The sequence below is a fragment of the Aegilops tauschii genome, chromosome 4 (genome assembly GCF_002575655.3).
Source record: "Aegilops tauschii subsp. strangulata cultivar AL8/78 chromosome 4, Aet v6.0, whole genome shotgun sequence".
Lineage (NCBI taxonomy): Eukaryota > Viridiplantae > Streptophyta > Magnoliopsida > Poales > Poaceae > Aegilops > Aegilops tauschii.
This window is the reverse complement of record NC_053038.3, coordinates 18,429,003-18,453,604: the sequence shown is the minus strand read 5'-3', so window position 1 is coordinate 18,453,604 and position 24,602 is coordinate 18,429,003. Positions and strand designations below refer to the sequence as shown.

General features: G+C 44.7%; 1 protein-coding gene and 1 long non-coding RNA gene across 2 annotated transcripts; both read right to left on the bottom strand.

Annotated features, from left to right (window-relative positions):
- Nucleotides 1-10,322: 10,322 nt before the first annotated feature.
- LOC123493577 (uncharacterized) lies at nt 10,323-12,483 on the bottom strand. The gene is made up of 3 exons (XR_012181215.1): nt 11,991-12,483; nt 11,209-11,710; nt 10,323-11,134 (listed from the first exon to the last, which is right to left on the bottom strand). It is a non-coding gene; the product is annotated as an uncharacterized lncRNA (long non-coding RNA).
- Nucleotides 12,484-24,239, bottom strand: LOC109742621 (uncharacterized). Its single transcript, XM_073497458.1, has 7 exons — nt 24,008-24,239; nt 23,763-23,918; nt 15,767-16,539; nt 14,335-14,499; nt 13,517-13,594; nt 12,550-12,925; nt 12,484-12,493 (listed from the first exon to the last, which is right to left on the bottom strand). Exons 3-7 carry the CDS (start codon nt 15,909-15,911, stop codon nt 12,484-12,486), a joined length of 774 nt encoding a protein of 257 aa, XP_073353559.1. The 5' UTR covers nt 15,912-16,539; nt 23,763-23,918; nt 24,008-24,239.
- Between the last annotated feature and the right edge of the window lie 363 nt (nt 24,240-24,602).

Sequence of the window (24,602 nt, the reverse complement as noted above, 5' to 3'; positions counted from 1 at the left end):
GCATTAGTAAGGTACACATCAATAACATGTATATCAAATATACCTTTCACTTTGCCATCCTTCTTATCCGCCAAATACTTGGGGCAGTTCCGCTTCCAGTGACCAATCCCTTTGTAGTAGAAGCACTCAGTTTCAGGCTTAGGTCCCGACTTGGGTTTCTTCTCCTGAGCAGCAACTTTCTTGCCGTTCTTTTTGAAGTTCCATTTCTTCCCTTTGCCCTTTTTCTTGAAACTAGTGGTCTTGTTGACCATCAACACTTGATGCTCCTTTTTTATTTCTACCTCCGCAGCCTTTAGCATCGCGAAGAGCTCGGGAATACTCTTGTTCATCTCTTGCATATTATAGTTCATCACCAAGCCTTTATAGCTTGGTGGCAGTGATTGAAGAACTCTGTAAATGACACTATCATCAGGAAGATTAACTCCCAGCTGAGTCAAGTGGTTATGGTATCCAGACATTCTGAGTATGTGTTCACTGACAGAACTATTCTCCTCCATTTTGCAGCTATAGAACTTGTTGGAGACTTCATATCTCTCAACTCGGGCATTTGCTTGAAATATTAACTTCAACTCTTGGAACATCGTCTCATATGCTCCATGACGTTCAAAACATCTTTGAAGTCCCGATTCTAAGCAGTAGAGCATGGCACACTGAACTATCGAGTAGTCATCAACACACGTCTGTCAGGCATTCACAATGTCTGCAGTTGCTGGCGCGGGTGGTACACCTAACGGTGCTTTCAGGACGTAATTCTTCTGTGCAACAATGAGGATAATCCTCAAATTACGGACCCAGTCCGTGTAGTTGTTGCCATCATCTTTCAACTTAGCTTTCTCTAGGAACGCATTAAAATTCAAAGGGACGGTAGAACGGGCCATTGATCGACAATAACATAGACATGCAAAATAACTATCAGGGCTAAATTCATGATAAATGAAAGTTCAATTAATCATATTACTTAAGAACTCCCACTTAGATAAACATCCCTCTAGTCATCTAAATGATCACGTGATCCAAATCAACTAAACCATGTCCGATCATCACGTGAGATGGAGTAGCTTTCAATGGTGAACATCACTATGTTGATCATATCTACTATATGATTCACGTTTGACCTTTCAGTCTCAGTGTCCGAGGCCATATCTGCATATGCTAGGCTCGTCAAGTTTAACCCGAGTATTCTGCGTGTGCAAAACTGGCTTGCACCCGTTGTATGTGAACGTAGAGCTTATCACACCTGATCATCACGTGGTGTCTCGGCACGACAAACTGTAGCAACGATGCATACTCAGGGAGAACACTTATACCTTGAAATTAAGTAAGGGATCATCTTATAATACTACCGTCGTACTAAGCAAAATAAGATGCATAAAAGATAAACATCACATGCAATCAAAATATGTGACATTATATGGCCATCATCACGGAGTAGCTAACTAACATGAGAAACAACCAGCTGCAGGGCGAGACACAGCTAAGTGATCAGACTGCTTCCGCCGGGTCCGTGGCCGAGGCATCTTCGTGGTCAACGGCATCGGCACCACCATGGCTGACGAGGGCGTCCTCGGCTGCAGTTGCCTGCGCGTCCTCCAGCCGAAACAGAGCACGCATACTAGCAGCAATGGCCTCAGGAGACAGCTGCTCCTTGAACATGGCGGCAAATTCATCCAGTGCCGCCGCGGTAATGTCTTGGCCGTCACGCAAGATGCCGAGGTTGCGGCAGACCAGCAGCTCGGCTGAGTTTGCCGCTGGTGCTTTCTTGGCCGCAGCACCACGGGAGCGTGCAGCGACAAGCCACCGGAGTTCGAGATGACGACTCCTGCCAAGGTTTTGCGGCGAGCAGCCGGTGGCCTTGGGGGCGTGGACCCAGGCCAAGGAAGGAGGGGCTCCTGCCGCGGCAGAAAGAGTGCGTCCAAGGCAGCCGGCAGTGCATCCCGGGCAGCAGCATCAGCAGGCGGCAGAACGGGCGTTGACGAGGATGGGGCGCGCTGCAGGGGTCCATCCTCCATCAGCGGCGGTGTTGGAGAGCTCTCAAAGCCGGGCGGAGGGAGTACCATTGATGACTAACTATAACTAGTACAGCTAATGATAGAATGTATCAGTTAGGCAGACTGAGCTTTGTACTATGCAGAAAACGAGAGGGCTAACATTCTACCATTGATGATTACAAAAATGTAGAAAACGGGAGCGTTTCGTTAATATACCAGCATTCTTCAGCAAAGAGAGTACACTGCTTTTACAGCGGCTTGGTATGCTACCGACCACAGTAGGCGAGAATGGTGCAACAAATGTAGTGCCCAAGGATGGACTTCTCAGCACCGGTAAACTGCTTGGTGATTTAGCTGCATTTGTTGGCACTGAAGATAAACCTGTAACGCGTCATGAAATTAAAAGTTGCATCAGGTAGCAGGCATTTAGATGCATTAAAAAGAAGCGACGCGGCATAATCTGATCTAATATACACATGAGACCTGTACTGATCGAACCCCATAGTTTGCTAATTTAACTTGTAAGTATTTGACACATAGCACCCACGAACTTTGCAAAGCCAGCAACCCACGAATTTTGCAAAGCCAATCTAAACCTTTTCTAGACCAGTTCTACAGAAGGTGAACTGAGGACAAGGTCTTAACATGACATTTTCTCTGTTTTTTCAAATGAACTGAACTGTAACCACCCACAAATTCCTGTCATTTCTACAGAACGCTGGCAAATAACTGAATCAGCTATGTCAAAACCCTTCTCTTGGGATATATGGTGCCAGATACCTAATCAACCATGCCAAAAAAAAGGATTCCTTGGCATGCATTGGTGCAAGATACTGAATCAGGCAAAAAGGGCTTTCTTTAGGAAACGTCTGTGCAAGATCTGGTGATTTTCACCAATAGAAAACATGGTTTTGTGTGGCTTGAGACAAATTACCTGGAAGAAGAGCCAAGTTTCGAGCTGGACCTTGGGTAAGGTTGGGCTCTGGGAGGATGGAACCGCCATCAGCCTGCTCCCTGTGGAGCCTCCCCTGCTGGCTCCCTAGCCAAGCGAGATGGGCCCTTCTTCTCACACCACTCATCCAAGCTCTGGATGGCTTCATGACGACCCCTCTCACGCGGCCTCCTCCCAATCTGGAAGGAAGCTCTCTGCTGCCCCCACGTTCCCAACTTTGGCCAGAAACCCTCACCCCGCCGTCGACTTACAAAATCTGACTAGGGTTTCGGGGAGGAAGAGGCTCGATATGGTGGTGCGCTCGGCTTTACTGGACTAAATCGGGCCGTTGGGTTGGAATTGGGCCGGCCCCAATCGTTGTTGTTGGGTTTGGTTTTCTTGGCTACAGGTAGCCCATGGAATGTTATCGTGGGCCAAATCAGGGAGTGAGTCGTAAAAATGGCTATGTCCGAAAATTACAACATGAACATAGTCGGCATGAAGTTAAGCTTATTATTCAAATGACTTTGTCGCATGAGAATCTAATAAGTATAAATCACATAATATCAATCACATATTATCTGAATTCATCCCCTGTTTAGTTTTGAAATCCCATTATCACTGACCAATTGACGGTGTTTACGTATCATCTTCTGAGTAGTAAGGACCGACCCATCATTGTAACTTCTAGACTAAAATTCCACAATCATGATGGAATAAACGACATTTCAATCATAAGTAGGTAAAAGTTGCATGACTCCATCAAATTCAAGCAAAGCAAAAGAGTAACTGTAAGGACACCTTTGTTCAACTTCCACGTGCACTTCCCCCTTGAAGATAGTATCAAAGATATGAAATCTGCATCATTGCTCAAGTGAAATTTGTACATATACTTCATCACAAAGTAGCAAAGCCAAATATGAACTAGTAACGCATAGGAGCACATGAACGGAACTAAGAAAAAAATAGAGGACCAAATGACAAGAATTAAGTCTAAGCAGTTGCCAAATAAAGACCCCTACTAATTTCTATTAAACAATGTGGTACTAATTAGAGGATTTCATCAAGTGTTCTCGGCTCCCACTAGCTCCCCATTGCCTTCAGCATATCCAAGAAAAATTGGTTAAGTTAAAAATTTAAAAACTCTAAACAAATCGTATATATGAGTGCTAGTTTTTCTTTGGAAAAAACATGCAAATAATGACATCAACTTGACAAAAATTCAGGAGCCGTGCAAATATAGTTTTGACAAAGTTTTCATATTATATTTTAGCCGGCTGTCATTAAAGCATCTACAAATGGAGCCCCCGTACCACCCTAAACGTACGGGCGGCCTGCCTGGTCACTGCCAGAACAGGAAAATGGCACCCAACCGGACCCAGCAAACCCAACCCGAATGCTCGGTATGACTGGCACCCGGACACATCCGCCGACGTTTGGGGGGCTCAAATTGGTGTGTGTGGTTGTAGATGCTCTTACTCACCGAATACTCATCTGGTTTGGTAAGGAAGTTCGTCCCAATGGAGCTTTGCAAGTGCCACATGAATGTTCACCGGATCTCACTTGTTGCGCCGTGAATGTAATCTACATGCCAAATGAAAAAAAATGATCAAGGAGTCAAAACAAAGTTATTCACTACACTGACCCTCCTATAAGCAGTTTATGACATATATATACAATTACAAGTAGACAAAATACATATTATGAAACTACTTTTCATGATGAATCGGGTAGAAATTAAACCTTGTACTGCAAAACTATTGACAGTCAAAGTTAAGAGATTTGCCTTGGGATAAACCTTAAAACTACTTTATGTTTGTGATGAGAGATGCTTTGAACATGATGAAAGTGCTACCATCCTATGTAAGCCCGGATTATTCTCCCGTGAAAAGAAATATTCTCTTACGATAGGTCTATGGGTGCAAGTAACGTTACTACATGCCGTCCTGGAGTAGAATTGTCCTGGTACACAAGCTTTATTTATTTGATTAAATAAACATATTAGAATTTACTTTGGCACACATAGGGACAAGAAACAAACTGTCAACCAATCCAGTCTATCTCAGTCCAGATATTATGCATCACTCAATCTGCGCTTGCAGACTTGAAAGGTACGATAGTACAATTTAGAGTCTTGCATTGGCAAATCCCACCGTGACAAAAAAAAGTATTTAAACGCTACAATGATTATCACCCTTCAAAATCATTTGCAAAAAGAACAAGATAAGAAAAAATACAAAGCATAAATCGTCTCCATCGAAAATTGGTCCAAAAATCAAAAACGACTTATTCTTCCTCCTCCCTTCTCCACTGAAAAATACGCGTAATCCTTCTGTACAATACCGTTTCTTTTTCTAATGAAAAGATCCATCTACCATTATCAAAATCTATACGAGAATTTTAAGAAGAAAAATGACCCCGATGTTTCCTTGGGTTAAAAAAGAAGAAGAAGAAAACAGATCGGTTGCATCTCACACTTTAACAAGCATCTGACACATCTGGTAATATCCTGCCACCGCTGGTAACAGGCTAGGGAGGGCGTAGGGGAGTAAAGTCTATTTTAAACCCTGAACTCGTACGCCTCGTCGGTTTTAAACCCCAAACTCCAAATCCCTGAAATCCACACCCCCAACTCTCCAATCCCGGTCGTTTTCGCCCTTGTTGTCGTATCCAAACGTGGGAAGGATGGGATTGCTGACTCAGCAAGCATTGTGGGTCCCGCCCGGTCGTTGGAGAGGCCAAGTGGTTGAGCCGGACCAGCTCGTTCTGCTCCTCGCTCACTTTTCCCCTTCCCCTGTTCTCGCGACGCATCACCTTCTCCTGCGGCGGCAATGGCGATGCAGAGCGACCGATCGCGGCGGCCTCAGACGACCACGCCGACGGCAAAGGAGCAGGTGCGTCCTACTGTTCAGTCCTGAATCATCTGTGGTCTTTGTTTCTTCTCTCCCCGAGTTAGGTTTATGGTTTTACAGGGGCGACAGGGGCGAAAGGTGGGGTTTTGGGGTGGGCTAGGGGGATTTGTCGCCCGTTTAATCTCATGTTTTTGGGGCAGTAACTTATACATAGATGGATACATCATATGCATTGTAGGTTTATTCGATTATGTAGGCTTTTTAATCGATTTTGTCCTGGGTGAAAGGTGGGGTTTGGGGGGTATGCTCTGAATGTGTTTGTATGTTCTGAATGTGTCAATTCATGGACTAAATCATGTAGGCTCTGTATAATTGATCTGCAGTAGGGTTTTTTTTTTAAATATAAACTGCAGTGAATGTGTTTGTTTCTTGTACAGTAGGTTTCTGAATGTGAATATTTATCTGAATGTGTGTGTTTCATCAGCACAGTAGGTCTCTGCAGTGTACTTACTGAATGTAAATATTGCAGTGTACAGGTTTTGCTGTTTCAAACCATGGATCCAGCAGAGGTTCTGCAAGTCAGGTTTAATTATGGGGGACAATTCATCCATATTGGCCCATCCCTTGATTATGTTGGGGGAGATACTGCAATGTTAGTGATTGAGAGGGATAAGTTGTCATTGCCAGAGGTGAAAGGATTTTTAGCTGATCATTTAACTGTTAAAGAGAGTATGAAGTTATATTTTCTTATGCCTGGGAGAGAGCTAGTGAATGGACTAATGTTTTTGCATACTGATGAAGCTTGTATGAAGATGTCAGACCATATTACTCATATAAATAGAACAACCATTATTCTCTGATTTAAATGAATAACCGTCTCGCATCAAACAAGATCCAGAATAATGTTCATGCTCAACGCTGGCACCAAATAACAATTATTCAGGTCTAAAACTAATCCCGAAGGTAGATGTAGAGGTAGCGTGCCGACGGCGATCACATCTACCTTGGAACCATTTCCGACGCACATCATCACCTCGTCCTTAGCCAATCTTTGTTTAATCTGTAGCCCCTGTTTCGAGTTGCAAATATGAGCAACAGAACCAGTATCAAATACCAAGGTGCTACTACAAGCATTAGTAAGGTACACATCAATAACATGTATATCAAATATACCTTTCACTTTGCCATCCTTCTTATCCGCCAAATACTTGGGGCAGTTCCGCTTCCAGTGACCAATCCCTTTGTAGTAGAAGCACTCAGTTTCAGGCTTAGGTCCCGACTTGGGTTTCTTCTCCTGAGCAGCAACTTTCTTGCCGTTCTTTTTGAAGTTCCCTTTCTTCCCTTTGCCCTTTTTCTTGAAACTAGTGGTCTTGTTGACCATCAACACTTGATGCTCCTTTTTTATTTCTACCTCCGCAGCCTTTAGCATCGCGAAGAGCTCGGGAATACTCTTGTTCATCTCTTGCATATTATAGTTCATCACCAAGCCTTTATAGCTTGGTGGCAGTGATTGAAGAACTCTGTAAATGACACTATCATCAGGAAGATTAACTCCCAGCTGAGTCAAGTGGTTATGGTATCCAGACATTCTGAGTATGTGTTCACTGACAGAACTATTCTCCTCCATTTTGCAGCTATAGAACTTGTTGGAGACTTCATATCTCTCAACTCGGGCATTTGCTTGAAATATTAACTTCAACTCTTGGAACATCGTCTCATATGCTCCATGACGTTCAAAACATCTTTGAAGTCCCGATTCTAAGCAGTAGAGCATGGCACACTGAACTATCGAGTAGTCATCAACACACGTCTGTCAGGCATTCACAATGTCTGCAGTTGCTGGCGCGGGTGGTACACCTAACGGTGCTTTCAGGACGTAATTCTTCTGTGCAACAATGAGGATAATCCTCAAATTACGGACCCAGTCCGTGTAGTTGTTGCCATCATCTTTCAACTTAGCTTTCTCTAGGAACGCATTAAAATTCAAAGGGACGGTAGAACGGGCCATTGATCGACAATAACATAGACATGCAAAATAACTATCAGGGCTAAATTCATGATAAATGAAAGTTCAATTAATCATATTACTTAAGAACTCCCACTTAGATAAACATCCCTCTAGTCATCTAAATGATCACGTGATCCAAATCAACTAAACCATGTCCGATCATCACGTGAGATGGAGTAGCTTTCAATGGTGAACATCACTATGTTGATCATATCTACTATATGATTCACGTTTGATCTTTCAGTCTCAGTGTCCGAGGCCATATCTGCATATGCTAGGCTCGTCAAGTTTAACCCGAGTATTCTGCGTGTGCAAAACTGGCTTGCACCCGTTGTATGTGAACGTAGAGCTTATCACACCTGATCATCACGTGGTGTCTCGGCACGACAAACTGTAGCAACGATGCATACTCAGGGAGAACACTTATACCTTGAAATTAAGTAAGGGATCATCTTATAATACTACCGTCGTACTAAGCAAAATAAGATGCATAAAAGATAAACATCACATGCAATCAAAATATGTGACATTATATGGCCATCATCACGGAGTAGCTAACTAACATGAGAAACAACCAGCTGCAGGGCGAGACACAGCTAAGTGATCAGACTGCTTCCGCCGGGTCCGTGGCCGAGGCATCTTCGTGGTCAACGGCATCGGCACCACCATGGCTGACGAGGGCGTCCTCGGCTGCAGTTGCCTGCGCGTCCTCCAGCCGAAACAGAGCACGCATACTAGCAGCAATGGCCTCAGGAGACAGCTGCTCCTTGAACATGGCGGCAAATTCATCCAGTGCCGCCGCGGTAATGTCTTGGCCGTCACGCAAGATGCCGAGGTTGCGGCAGACCAGCAGCTCGGCTGAGTTTGCCGCTGGTGCTTTCTTGGCCGCAGCACCACGGGAGCGTGCAGCGACAAGCCACCGGAGTTCGAGATGACGACTCCTGCCAAGGTTTTGCGGCGAGCAGCCGGTGGCCTTGGGGGCGTGGACCCAGGCCAAGGAAGGAGGGGCTCCTGCCGCGGCAGAAAGAGTGCGTCCAAGGCAGCCGGCAGTGCATCCCGGGCAGCAGCATCAGCAGGCGGCAGAACGGGCGTTGACGAGGATGGGGCGCACTGCAGGGGTCCATCCTCCATCAGCGGCGGTGTTGGAGAGCTCTCAAAGCCGGGCGGGCGGAAGAGTGTTGGAGATGCAACCGGCTGGAGCAGCATAGATCTCAGGAGCACGCGCCTCAGCCCGCTTGGAGAAGGGCTGCGCGGGGAGAACCGAGGTGGGCGAGAGAGGGGGAGTTAGAGCATCTCCAACAGGCGCGGCAAAAGGCGCGCCCGCGCGGTAAAGTTTGCTTTTAGCGCGCGTCGGCTGGTTCCGCGCGCTCCAGCGGTGGTAGGAATTTACCGCGCGCGGGAGAAAGCGGCACGCGGCGCGGTAGATTTGGCGCGTCGCTTCGCGCGCGCCTATAAATTCCCGCGCTCGCCACGTGCACAGAACACAGCCACGCGCCCTCCCCTCGCAACCTCGCCGCTTCGCCGCCTCGCCGCTTTCCGCGCCACCACCGCGCCACCATGCCGCCGTGCCGCCGGGGTGCTTCGGGCTACCGCGGCGTCCGCGAGCGCCCCAATGGCTGGTACTCCGCCGAGATACGGGCCGGCGACGTCCGGCTCGGCCTCGGGACGTTTCCGGAGCGTGCACGAGGCGGCCCGCGCGTACGACGCGGCGGCGTGGCGCTTGGAGAGGCCCCGGTCGCAGATGAACTTCCGGGACGTCTTCACGCGCGAGCAGGCGCAGCGCGCCGCGTCAAACCAGGCGATGGACGCGCGCCAAAGCAGTTTTTAACGTGCGGCGCCTGTTGGAGATGCTCTTAGGCTGTCCCTGGAGCGGCGCCGCGCGACATGAACGCGGGGCAGCGGCCACGTTCCTCTTCCGCAACGGGGCTGATGAGGGCGCGTGCCAAAGCACCGCTGGCAGACAGCATGCCCGACACAGGTGCGCTGGCCTGCATAGCACCATCCACCAGGGTGCAGGGCTGCAGGCCACCATCCGCCGGGCGACGACGGCCACCATCGCGATCTCCGCGAGAGTCACGACGGACGTCAGTGTCGTCCCCTACGGTCCTGGTTGACGCGCGGGACGCGGCTGGGGCACGCGGTCCAGGCCCATGGCCATAGACCAACCACCTTGGTCTCCGTCACACATGCAGCGGCAGGCCCTCCAGGCAGAGCCCTAAAGAAAAAATGCTGAAGGAAGCAAGACAAGTATACTTGTACAGAAGAGACCTTGACAAAGTAACCTTGTTTTAAGGCAAACTTGAGAGCTCATTGAATTCGAGCTCATGGATTCCCCAATGGCCTGATTCAGCAGCCTCTTGAGCAGAGCCTCGCTTCAGACCAATCCCCTTTCCTTCTCTGCAAACGCCATCCCGAGCCTGGGGATAGGGTTCAAAGACAGGGAGATTCTACCACCACATGGCAATTCCTTTTCTACAAGGATTTTTCTCCCAAACACAAGGGCCGACCAAAGGAAATTCTACCACATGGCAATAGCAAGTGATGCAGGTAGAGAAATGGAAGCATAACATGAGCTGATTCAGAGCTACTGTACCAGCTAGATAGACTACATCGCATAGTATTAGGATGTCTTGATGTAAATTTATACTCCATTACACAGCTGATTCGAAGCTAGTGCCAGCTACACTACTTTCAGCACATGTACCACCATCAGCGCACAACATCATGTGCTCAGACCAGCTACAACATATGTCCTCCCTCCGTTCCTAAAATATATGACGTTTTGCTAGTTCAAATTGAACTAGCAAAACGCTGTATATTTAGGAACGAAAGGGAGTACTACTTGGCACAACAAGCCGCCGTTTGGCTGATAAAACTGCTTCAATGCAAAATCTTCTCACCCTTCAGAGCCCCAAGCTTCCACTGTACACCAGGTATTTTCTGCACACATTCATCAGCCCGCTGGCTGCTAGGGTAACAGCAGCAGCAAGTTAACTGACAACAAGTAGTGTAACACCAAATCCAAATGAACTCAACAACTACTCTACCAATTATTACTGTCTCCTATAACCACCATTTACGACAACAAGCCGTGACAAGGTATGAACTAACCAACTACTCCGTTTGTACACTAATTCAGACGTTTTTGCAGTTCAAACTGAAACGTCCTACACTAGTGTACAGAGCTAGCACCAATTATTACTACCTCCTAACCACCATAGCCTCTCTAACAAGTTATAAACAGGACATCATTAACAAACACATTAATGCACTCAAGTGGATTATATACGCACCTCATTGCTTTTACTTCTGACCTTCTTGCGCTTCCTCTTTCTTCACATCATTCAATGGGAATCTAACTGCAAACACACAAACACATCATCAGAGATAGCACCTATGGACCAAACAACACTAAGTGCATTATGATACCAAACATCATTGAAGTACACAAAACCTAATGCAGTCAACTCTGGGATCTCCTCAGTCATACTCTCACGCTCACTCGGCGTAACGAGCACCACATGAAAAGCACCACCGTCATAATAAAGATCCCTAGGAACTGAATAATCCAACACCACCATCAAATCTTTAGAGGGGGGAGACCCATTCACAGATTTGCTGGTTGATGAAGTGTTGGACGCATCACGCGGTGGCAATGCGGGAAGAGATTCACTAGTGAAACTGCTGCATGTACCAGGCATTGGCCCTGAACCAAGATTTGTGCGTGATTTCTTGAGAGTGACAGTTCCCAATTGTTCCTTGAACGAATCACACTTATCATCATAACTGTCAAGGGCCACTGTCAGTTGACTTGGCTTGAGAGCCTGTTTAAGCGCAACCAAGCATTCCAACTTACGGCCCTCTTCGATTTCAACAAAATAGACGTCAGGGCCCTTCACGCCATAAGTTTCATCATCCAATATTACTTTCTCTGCAGCATAAATATGTTTTAGTTCAAGGTATCCGTACAAATTTAACTCTGAACTAACATCAAACAGAAATAGGCTACTTATAAAAAAAAACTGTACGCCTACAACTACAAGGTCCAGGCCACGAATACGTTACTTAAACGAGTACTAGACCTATCATGGCACCCTACTATGAAAGCTGAAAGTTCCCATGACAAAGCACAACTAGAGTAACAGGTTGTAAACCTATGATGCACAGCTACAGAACACTAAGTAGCATATAATAAGGTTCAAAGAACATACTAAATTTCTTGACAGCTGTTTGTGTGATACTTGTCCGTTCAACTCTGTAGACTGGTAAACCCCGGAGGTGGCTGGCCCATTTCAGAAGAGCAACTTTAACAGCAGAAGGTAAATCACTGATAGGGAGCTTAGCAAGATTTGCAAGATCATCCGCAAAAAACATCATTTCTCTCGGTTTCCAAGTTACCATCAACCAACTGAACCGCGTTCTCATCGCCTTAACGTTAGATAAAAATCACGGTGCTTATCGCCCCTATTGATTGGATGCTCGCCAGTTAGGACTTCCGCTGTTGTTCTGGAATCAGTCCATAGAAGCAATTTGCGTATCTTCAACTGTTCCGCTTTGTACAGAAGGGCATACGCGGCATACATTTCCGCTTCGACCGGTGAAGAGCACACAAGGCCCGAGAAAACCTCTGAATAAACAATTTGATCATCTTTCCAGATTATGTAAGAGAAGCTTGCTGTGTTAGTGACACTATCAAATGAAGCGTCACATTCTCCTTTGAAGAATTGTTCCCCAGTCCCATCATCCAGCTGCCTAATTCCGTAATAATACATCAAGGTCTCGATCGTGGAATATGATGAATCCCAATCCTCGATGACATAAACTTTCTTGTCAAGTAGGTGGTTCAGAAACAGCTCCCATTCGCCATCTTTGCAGCCATGCTCGTAACACATAATGTCGAAGCAACTCAGATAACTAGGATTATGCCCACAAATTTTAAACGTCTGACAGTGCAAAAATACCATCCATCGATCATTGATAGGACAAGGGCTAATTAAACACCGCGACACAAGCTGGGGCCTAAGATAGTTCTTGTACCTAGTCTGAAAATCAAGGACCTTAGCAGTTGTATGACTGGTTTCCTCTACAATCCTCTTGCGCAAAGCTTGAACATCACCACGCTGAAATTTGCTATCATCGTCGTCACCTGCAACAAATTGCACAAGTTAAAACGTAGCCAAATTTAGGACTGCACTGAGAAACCATAAGCTTACTTGTTTACAATGTGTGTAACAAGTGTAGAAGTGAAACAAATAAACAGATATGACAACAGAATTTCTTAGGGAGTTTTCTCAAAATAGAACTTGTACATATATGGTGATCGGTAAGTGATCATAGCTTGTTCGAAATTTGCAAAACATTAGCTTAAGGGCTAGAAAAACCATGTGAAAGAAGAGACTCTGAATGCGAGAACCGATGAGAAACTTCTTGCCATAATCTTAATATGCAGATGATAACCAAAAAGAATAAACAGAGAACACATCCATACAAACAACAATTGTGTGTTCAAGTAAATGAAATGAGAGGGGGCACATAATACCGTGTCATGGGAACATAAAATGCATACATACAGGTTAGAAGTACCAAAATGCTCACACATACAACAGGTTGGCATCGCTATATGCAGAGAATACAGCTGACAATTGACAATCAAAAATTGTGAATCAACAGAATATCTAGCAGTGTTTCTGCACGTACCAGAAAGCAGGTGTATTTAACAAAAGGGATGGCAAGTTACCTGAATTTGTGACTGACTGGTCTCCAGCCAAGGTACAAAATCGGTGTCTCATCTGTGACCCCAGTGTAGCAGAGGAACCTGCAACAAGCAAAGCAATTAAAAGGGGCAGTGGATAACCATGTCTGCATTAAGAAAAATCTATGTTATATTTAATGATAACAATTGCAACAGATCCAAAAAAGAAGAGCCTGCCAGGGTACCAAATGTATGTGGAGGCAACAGGATTGCCACCTGCAAAAAGTTGGCCAACTTAAAAAGGGCACAGATAGACTAACATTCAAATCCCTCCGTCCGGGTTTATTGGACCTACCGACCAAATCACAAAGACCAAGGAAGAATACTATTGGTAGCCACACGTGAATTTCGAATGTAGCAACAGCTAATTAGATTAATTAGCGGTTATTCCAAAGCATCACAGCAGCCGGTTGCCCGCTCCGCTTTTGCATGCAACCAACCACACACACATACAGCGCTAGGTAATTATTGCCTACAGCTGGTTGCATGCTACTTTTCTACATGCAGCGATTCGATGGAAGCAGCAGCCCAATCGTGCACGAGTTCAGCGGAGGAGATCGAGGAAAACAAACACGTATATCTAGAGGGTCCTTAAAAAAACATACCATGGCAGAGTTGCTAAAGGGCCTAATAAACCCGGACGGAGGGAGTACCATTGATGTCTAACTATAACTAGTACAGCTAATGATAGAATGTATCAGTTAGGCAGACTGAGCTTTGTATTATGCAGAAAACGGGAGGTATAACATTCTACCATTGATGATTACAAAAATGTAGAAAACGGGAGCGTTTCGTTAATATACCAGCATTCTTCAGCAAAGAGAGTACACTGCTTTTACAGCGGCTTGGTATGCTACCGACCACAGTAGGCGAGAATGGTGCAACAAATGTAGTGCCCAAGGATGGACTTCTCAGCACCGGTAAACTGCTTGGTGATTTAGCTGCATTTGTTGGCGCCGAAGACAAACCTATGACGCGTCATGAAATTAAAAGTTGCATCAGGTAGCAGGCATTTAGATGCATTAAAAAGAAGCGACGCGGCATAATCTGATCTAATATACACATGAGACCTGTACTGATCGAACCCCATAGTTTGCTAATTTAACTTGTAAGTATTTGACACATAGCACCCACGAATTTTGCAAAGCCAGCAACCCACGAATTTTGCAAAGCCAATCTAAACCTTTTCTAGACCAGTTCTACAGAAGGTGAACTGAGGACAAGGTCTTAACATGACATTTTCTCTGTTTTTTCAAATGAACTGAACTGTAACCACCCATAAAGTCCTGTCATTTCTACAGAACGCTGGCAAATAACTGAATCAGCTATGTCAAAACCCTTCTCTTGGGATATATGGTGCCAGATACCTAATCAACCATGCCAAAAAAAAGGATTCCTTGGCATGCATTGGTGCAAGATACTGAATCAGGCAAAAAGGGCTTTCTTTAGGAAACGTCTGTGCAAGATCTGGTGATTTTCACCAATAGAAAACATGGTTTTGTGTGGCTTGAGACAAATTACCTGGAAGAAGAGCCAAGTTTCGAGCTGGACCTTGGGTAAGGTTGGGCTCTGGGAGGATGGAACCGCCATCAGCCTGCTCCTTGTGGAGCCTCCCCTGCTGGCTCCCTAGCCAAGCGAGATGCGCCCTTCTTCTCACACCACTCATCCAAGCTCTGGATGGCTTCATGACGACCCCTCTCACGCGGCCTCCTCCCAATCTGGAAGGAAGCTCTCTGCTGCCCCTGCGTTCCCAACTTTGGCCAGAAACCCTCACCCCGCCGTCGACTTACAAAATCTGACCAGGGTTTCGGGGAGGAAGAGGCTCGATATGGTGGTGCGCTCGGCTTTACTGGACTAAATCGGGCCGTTGGGTTGGAATTGGGCCGGCCCCAATCGTTGTTGTTGGGTTTGGTTTTCTTGGCTACAGTCGGCATGAAGTTAAGCTTATTATTCAAATGACTTTGTCGCACGAGAATCTAATAAGTATACATCACATAATATCAATCACATATTATCTGAATTCATACCCTGTTTAGTTTTGAAATGCCATTATCACTGACCAATTGACGGTGTTTACGTATCATCTTCTGAGTAGTAAGGACCGACGCATCATTGTAACTTCTAGACTAAAATTCCACAATCATGATGGAATAAACGACATTTCAATCATAAGAAGGTAAAAGTTGCATGACTCCATCGAATTCAAGCAAAGCAAAAGAGTAACTGTAAGGACACCTTTGTTCAACTTCCACGTGCACTTCCCCCTTGAAGATAGTATCAAAGATATGAAATCTGCATCATTGCTCAAGTGAAATTTGTAGATATACTTCATCACAAAGTAGCAAAGCCAAATATGAACTAGTAACGCATAGGAGCACATGAACGGAACTAAGAAAAAATGGAGGACCAAATGACAAGAATTAAGTCTAAGCAGTTGCCAAATAAAGACCCCTACTAATTTCTATTAAACAATGTGGTACTAATTAGAGGATTTCATCAAGTGTTCTCGGCTCCCACTAGCTCCCCATTGCCTTCAGCATATCCAAGAAAAATTGGTTAAGTTAAAAACTCTAAACAAATCGTATATATGAGTGCTAGTTTTTCTTTGGAAAAAACATGCAAATAATGACATCAACTTGACAAAAATTCAGGAGCCGTGCAAATATAGTTTTGACAAAGTTTTCATATTATATTTTAGCCGGCTGTCATTAAAGCATCTACAAATGGAGCCCCGTACCACCCTAAACGTACGGGCGGCCTGCCCGGTCACTGCCAGAACAGGAAAATGGCACCCAACCGGACCCAGCAAACCCAGCCCAAATGCTCGGTATGACTGGCACCCGGACACATCCGCCGACGTTTGGGGGGCTCAAATTGGTGTGTGTGGTTGTAGATGCTCTTACTCACCGAATACTCATCTGGTTTGGTAAGGAAGTTCGTTCCAATGGAGCTTTGCAAGTGCCACATGAATGTTCACCGGATCTCACTTGTTGCACCGTGAATGTAATCTACATGCCAAATGGAAAAAATGATCAAGGAGTCAAAACAAAGTTATTCACTACACTGACCCTCCTATAAGCAGTTTATGGCATATATATATACAATTACAAGTAGACAAAATACATATTATGAAACTACTTTTCATGATGAATCGGGTAGAAATTAAACCTTGTACTGCAAAACTATTGACAGTCAAAGTTAAGAGATTTGCCTTGGGATAAACCTTAAAACTACTTTATGTTTGTGATGAGAGATGCTTTGAACATGATGAAAGTGCTACCATCCTATGTAAGCCCGGATTATTCTCCCGTGAAAAGAAATATTCTCTTACGATAGGTCTATGGGTGCAAGTAACGTTACTACATGCCGTCCTGGAGTAGAATTGTCCTGGTACACAAGCTTTATTTATTTGATTAAATAAACATATTAGAATTTACTTTGGCACACATAGGGACAAGAAACAAACTGTCAACCAATCCAGTCTATCTCAGTCCAGATATTATGCATCACTCAATCTGCGCTTGCAGACTTGAAAGGTACGATAGTACAATTTAGAGTCTTGCATTGGCAAATCCCACCGTGACAAAAAAAAGTATTTAAACGCTACAATGATTATCACCCTTCAAAATCATTTGCAAAAAGAACAAGATAAGAAAAAATACAAAGCATAAATCGTCTCCATCGAAAATTGGTCCAAAAATCAAAAACGACTTATTCTTCCTCCTCCCTTCTCCACTGAAAAATACGCGTAATCCTTCTGTACAATACCGTTTCTTTTTCTAATGAAAAGATCCATCTACCATTATCAAAATCTATACGAGAATTTTAAGAAGAAAAATGACCCCGATGTTTCCTTGGGTTAAAAAAGAAGAAGAAGAAAACAGATCGGTTGCATCTCACACTTTAACAAGCATCTGACACATCTGGTAATATCCTGCCACCGCTGGTAACAGGCTAGGGAGGGCGTAGGGGAGTAAAGTCTATTTTAAACCCTGAACTCGTACGCCTCGTCGGTTTTAAACCCCAAACTCCAAATCCCTGGAATCCACACCCCCAACTCTCCAATCCCGGTCGTTTTCGCCCTTGTTGCCGTATCCAAACGTGGGAAGGATGGGATTGCTGACTCAGCAAGCATTGTGGGTCCCGCCCGGTCGTTGGAGAGGCCAAGTGGTTGAGCCGGACCAGCTCTTCCGCTCCTCGCTCACTTTTCCCCTTCCCCTGTTCTCGCGACGCATCACCTTCTCCTGCGGCGGCAATGGCGATGCAGAGCGACTGATCGCGGCGGCCTCGGGCGACCACGCCGACGGCAAAGGAGCAGGTGCGTCCTACTGTTCAGTCCTGAATCATCTGTGGTCTTTGTTTCTTCTCTCCCCGAGTTAGGTTTAGGGTTTTACAGGGGCGACAGGGGCGAAAGGTGGGGTTTTGGGGTGGGCTAGGGGGATTTGTCGCCCGTTTAATCTCATGTTTTTGGGGCAGTAACTTATACATAGATGGATACATCATATGCATTGTAGGTTTATTCGATTATGTAGGCTTTTTAATCGATTTTGTACTGGGTGAAAGGTGGGGTTTGGGGGGTATGCTCTGAATGTGTTTGTATGTTCTGAATGTGTCAATTCATGGACTAAATCATGTAGGCTCTGTATAATTGATCTGCAGTAGGGTTTTTTTTTGAAAATATAAACTGCAGTGAATGTGTTTGTTTCTTGTACAGTAGGTTTCTGAATGTGAATATTTATCTGAATGTGTGTGTTTCATCATCATAGTAGGTCTCTGCAGTGTACTTACTGAATGTAAATATTGCAGTGTACAGGTTTTGCTGTTTCAAACCATGGATCCAGCAGAGGTTCTGCAAGTCAGGTTTAATTATGGGGGACAGTTCATCCATATTGGCCCATCCCTTGATTATGTTGGGGGAGATACTGCAATGTCAGTGATTGAGAGGGATAAGTTGCCATTGCCAGAGGTGAAAGGATTTTTAGCTGATCATTTAACTGTTAAAGAGAGTATGAAGTTATATTTTCTTATGCCTGGGAGAGAGCTAGTGAATGGACTAATGTTTTTGCATACTGATGAAGCTTGTATGAAGATGTCAGACCATATTACTGATGCAGGGGTTGCTGATATATTTGTGGAGTACAATGGTGAGCAAGATGAACCAGAGAAAGATTCTAGTGGCTCTGACTTTGAAGATGAACTGCATGATCTGATGGACAATGAGGATGAACCAGATGCTGTTATCACTGCAGAAGGAGAAGATATTGTCCAAAGTATTGTGCAGCCAGAGCATGACATTTTGGAACATATCCTGGTTCCTAATGTAGGTGGTGTAGTTACTGAAATTATAAGCAGCCCTATGAAGCACAATATCAGAGTTGATGCTCTATCCCAAGGATCTCAAGTTATCAATCCATCACAGCCAATTGCTGCAAGCCAGACCATAGCTCCAATTCCTGAAAATGCAGATAAATGTTCAGAGTCTGAAGATTCAGATGATCCTGAATATGTGGCACATACTGATGACAGTGGGGAGGAATCAGAGGTAGTGGAGTTGAGGAAACATGCTAGAAAATTCAAGAAGAAGATGAAAGCTTCAGAAGTATGGTTTGCAAAGGAGTCTACTGATCCAGTACCTATTGAGCTAATAGCAAAAGTGGAAGAAGCAGTACATGACATGGAGTTTGAGTCATCTGATGAGGACTACTCTTATGATGAAGATGAAGATGGTCAGTTTGTTAGGAGGAAGAGCCAATTTGTTAGGTTTAACCCTGATTCAGAAATTCCACGTTTTAGTTTGGGAATGGTTTTCAAAAGCAAGAACCAGTTGGTGAAAGCACTAAAGAGGTATGGGCTTGCAACCAAAAGGAGCATATCTTTCCTAAAATCTGAAGAGCAAAGGTTAAGAGCTAAATGTGACTGGCCTGGTTGCCCCTGGATGTTGTATGCTGCAAAGACAAGTAGATGTTCTAGGTTTCAGATAATCACTTATGAAGATGAACACAATTGTGCACAAAACAGAGAGAACAAACTTGTTACTGCAAAAGTGATTGCAAAGAGATATGAGCACATTATCCTAGCAAATCCACTATGGAAAATTGACAGCATTAAAGCCACAGTGCTCAAAGACATGTTTGCTGATGTGTCAGTTTCAAAATGCAAGGCAGCAAAGAAAATTGTGTTGGATAAGCTCTTGTGTGGGATGAAAAGTGAGTACTCAAAAGTCTTTGATTACCAACTAGAACTTCTTAGGAGCAACCCTGGCAGTACAATGGCTATTACCTTAGATCCAACAGATATGGAATTAAATATATTTCAACAATTCTATGTTTGCTTTGATGCAATGAAGCAAGGGGTTCAAAGCAGGGTGCAGGAGAGTGATTGGACTAGATGGATGCTTTTTAAGGGAGCATGTCAAGGTGAACTATTGGCTGCCATTGCTAGGGATGCTAACAATCAGATGTACCCAGTAGCATGGGCTGTGGTGGAGAAAGAGACCAATGATAGCTGGAAGTGGTTCATTGCACTCTTAATCAGAGACTTGGATATCAATGACCAAGGAGAAGGATGGGTCTTCATTTCTGACCAACAGAAGGTACATTTGTTTACTAATGCAAACTTAGTTACTAGTACATGCAAACTTATGTAGCTTTTCACTCTTTTTAGGGCTTGATCAATAGCATGAGGGACTATTTGCCTAAGGCTGAGCACAGGAAGTGTGCAAGGCACATATATGCCAACTGGAGGAAGAAACACAAGGACCATGAATACCAAAAGAGATTCTGGGCAGTTGCTAAGGCTGGTAACAGGGAGGATTTTAATTACAACAAGGCCAAGCTTGCTCAACTAACTCCTGAAGGTGCAAAGGATATCATGAGGACAGAGCCAAAGCATTGGGCTAGGGCTTTTTTCCCACCTGGAGCAAACTGTGAATCAGTTGACAATAATCTCTGTGAGTCATTTAACAATGCCATCATAGAATCGAGGTTCTATCCAATTATTACACAACAGGAAATGATAAGGAAGAAGATGCTTGTTAGAGTGCAAGAGCAGAGAGCCAAAGGGGCAAAGTGGAAGGGAAAAATTTGCCCAAGTATTTTGAAGAAACTGCAAGTCAGTATTAAAATGACACAGTACATTGAGGTGCTCTGGAATGGCAAGGAGGGATTTGAGGTGAGGCACATGAAAGGCAGGAAAAAAGTACACAGTACATCTTGAAAGAAGGATTTGTACATGTGGATACTTTCAGCTGGCAGGCCTCCCCTGTTGTCATGCCATTGCAGCTATCTACAAGTCTGGGAGAAAGATAGAGGACTACATTGACAAGTGCTACTGGGTTGAAACATTCAACGACATATATGAGCACTGTCTGCAACCTGTTCTAGGAGAAGAAAGCTGGCCTGTCTCTCAAAACCCAAGGCCAGTGGCACCTGGATACATTGCCATGCCAGGAGCAAGAAGAAAAACAATGACAGGAGGAGAGAAGAGGGTGAAGCACCCAAGGGGAAAAAATGAGCAAGCATGGCATACAGATCACTTGTGGATCTTGTGGGCTTAAGGGACACAACAAAAGTGGTTGTAAAAGTAATGCAGACAGAAGCAAGAAAACTAAATCATATCTTGGAAAGACAGGGAGAAATCAGAGGGCAGCAGAGGTACTAATTATATTGTTTTTCCTTCAACTATGCAAAAACATAATCACATTGATCTGATTTTTCTTTGTTTTGAACTATGCACAACCATAACTACTTTTGCTCTATTCATTGATATATTTTGATTGCAGCAAGCACAGACTGATGCATCAAGATCTACACCTCCAGCAAGCTCTCAAGCTGGAAGAACTACAGCTGCAGCTAGCTCTCAAGCTGCAAGAACTACAGCTGCACCTAGCTCTCAAGCTGGTACATCAAGCTCTCAACCTGCACCATCAAGGTTCAGACCTCCCAGGAGCAGTAATCCTGAGGGAAGCACATCTGCTGGGAGAGGAAGTGGAAGAGGATCAGGGAGAGGAACTGGAAGAGTAACAGGGAGAGGAACTGGAAGAGGAGTAATTACTGGAGCATGGGGGGATTACTTGTATGCAAGTGGCAATTACTAAAGATGTTTTCCTGTTACTGGATAAGATCTTCAGTAATTGTATTTGATAGCTACAAGTGCTAATATATGAACCTGTGGTTGCCTTTTGCTTTCACTTTAGAACTATGTGCACTGAACTATGTTCCTTTCTTCTCAAATTTGTGGAAATGAAATATGTGCACTGAACTATGTTTCTTTCCTGTCAAATATCTCTTATATATGTTGCTGCCAACTTGTTGTCAAATTGGAGAGCTTCATGTTGATATATAATTTGCTGTCAAAATTTCTGTCAAACTCCAGGTTTACTTCTGTTCTTTTTGCTGCCAATTCCTGTCAAACTGCAGACTTTCTTCATGTCAAAAAAACTACAATGCATGCTTACTTCTGTTCTGTATATTGCCTCAATTTGATCTTGTTGCTGTCAAGAAAGAAAATGCACACAAATAAAACAATACAGAGTACTCAACAATAGATGTGATCTTGTTGCTGTCAACATTTAGGCTTTTTTCTTCCACACATAGCATCCATTACATTTCACTCAAATACAAGACACATCTAAATGATCTAACTTAATAGCAACCCTACAACTAAACCAACAACAAAAAACATCATTCCATAGAACAGAAACTTGTACATTTCCATCTCCTTTTTCTTGTCAAATCTTGCTCTAGTTTCTGCAACTAGTTCATTCTTCTTCATTTCTTCTGTCAAACCAGCATCTTGTCCCTCCCTTGACTGAGCCGCCAAATAATCCTCCAGCCTCCATACTTTATCCCGAAGATCTCCAAGCAATCCACGCAGAAATGGCGTCGTCGGGCCGTCATGCCAATCAATGAAGCCATGCTATTTGTTTCACCAACAAATTTCAGATAAATTAAAGAGAGATTCAGAAACAGAGGCGGGACAACCAAACAAACAAGGAATCGAGCATACCTGAGCATCCACACACGCATAGTACCTCCTACCAGGGTTCGCCCTACTCCACGAGATCCACCGCGGCGCCTTCTTCCCGCAAAGGCTGCAATTCCTAGCTGGCTTGTAGTCCATGGGGGGCTCCCGATACGGCACCGGTGACCTCACTGCTTGTTGCTCGCCTCTCCTGTTAAGCCCGCCGCCGCGCAAAGAAGATGAAGCTCCGGAGGAGAACGACATGGTCGCCGGCGCCGCCAATCGCCGCCCTGCCTTCGCCGCTCGACGAAACCTAGCTCTGTTCCCCACCTACCCTGCGCGATGAACCCTAGCTCTGTTCCCCACCTAGCCCGCGCGCGCTTATAACAGAGAGACAGCCAGAGATTGGGGCAAACCCGGCCTCCAATCTGCCACGTCAACTAGTCCTCCCCTCAAACAGCATTAAGGTGGCTAACGACCGGGATTGGAGAGTCGGGTGTGGATTTCAGGGATTTGGAGTTTGGGGTTTAAAACCGACGAGGCGTACGAGTTCAGGGTTTAAAATAGACTTTACTCCCCTACGCCCTCCCTAGCCTGTTACCAGCGGTGGCAGGATATTACCAGATGTGTCAGATGCTTGTTAAAGTGTGAGATGCAACCGATCTGTTTTCTTCTTCTTTTCTAACCCAAGGAAACATCGGGGTCATTTTTCTTCTTAAAGTTCTCGTATAGATTTTGATAATGGTAGATGGATCTTTGCATTAGAAGAAGAAACAGTATTGTACAGAAGGATTACGCGTATTTTTCAGTGGAGAAGGGAGGAGGAAGAATAAGTCGTTTTTGATTTTTGGACCAATTTTCGATGGAGACGATTTATGCTTTGTATTTTTTCTTATCTTGTTCTTTTTGCAAATGATTTTGAAGGGTGATAATCATTGTAGCGTTTAAATACTTTTTTTGTCACGGTGGGATTTGCCAATGCAAGACTCTCCATCGAAATCATTTGCAAAAAGAACAAGATAAAAAAAATACAAAGCATAAATCGTCTCCATCGAAAATTGGTCCAAAAATCAAAAACGACTTATTCTTCCTCCTCCCTTCTCCATTGAAAAATACGCGTAATCCTTCTGTACAATACCGTTTCTTTTTCTAATAAAAAGATCCATCTACCATTGTCAAAATTTATACGAGAATTTTAAGAAGAAAAATGACCCCGATGTTTCCTTGGGTTAAAAAAGAAGAAGAAGAAAACACATCGGTTGCATCTCACACTTTAACAAGCATCTGACACATCTGGTAATATCCTGCCACCGCTGGTAACAGGCTAGGGAGGGCGTAGGGCGTGCAGATCCGTGACCGCGTGCGTACGGATGCATCGCTCCTGGGGTTGGGATGGGATGGGATGCATCGCATCAACCAACAGTCCCTGCAGGATGCAGGATGCATGATGAGGGGGAAATCAAATACCGAAAGGGGGGAAAAGCAGGGCCAAGAAATCAGTAAACAAATATATACCGGATGACGCAGGCGACGTAAGATTGGGTCTCCGTACTCTCTCTTTTCGCAGAGAGGGGGGGCGCAGAGAGAGAGGCAGGCTTCCCCTCGCGCCTCTCCGGAGCAAATGTCCCACTCCATGACCAGATTCCTTTCTTACCTGCGCACGCAACGCAGGAGAGAGACGGAGCAGCTGGCGGCGTGGAAAAGTGGAGCGCGCCGCAGGAGATGTATAGGGGAGGGGGCGTCAAGAGGGGATGGGGGATGCGGCTGGGCTATTTGTGCAACCCTAGGACGTCAAATCCCAATCCTACCCCTACCCCAGATGAAATACCTTTCGTGCCCTCGCTGCACGCCTCAGTCTGTTTTCGTTTTTTAGGGTACCACCGTACCAGCCAGTGATTAAGTTTCCTTACTTTATTTATTTATATGATGATTGATTTTGGAGAAAATGATTACTACTGATTGTTGTTCTTGGGGCCGATGGCCACTCGCGTGTTTCTTTTCTTTATAGCTGGAAATTGCTGCACTTTATTCAATCATGGAAACTCCCAAATTACCACCAAACCGATACAACCCGGTGGCACTTGGTTAAATGTGCTACGCCCATTAGCAA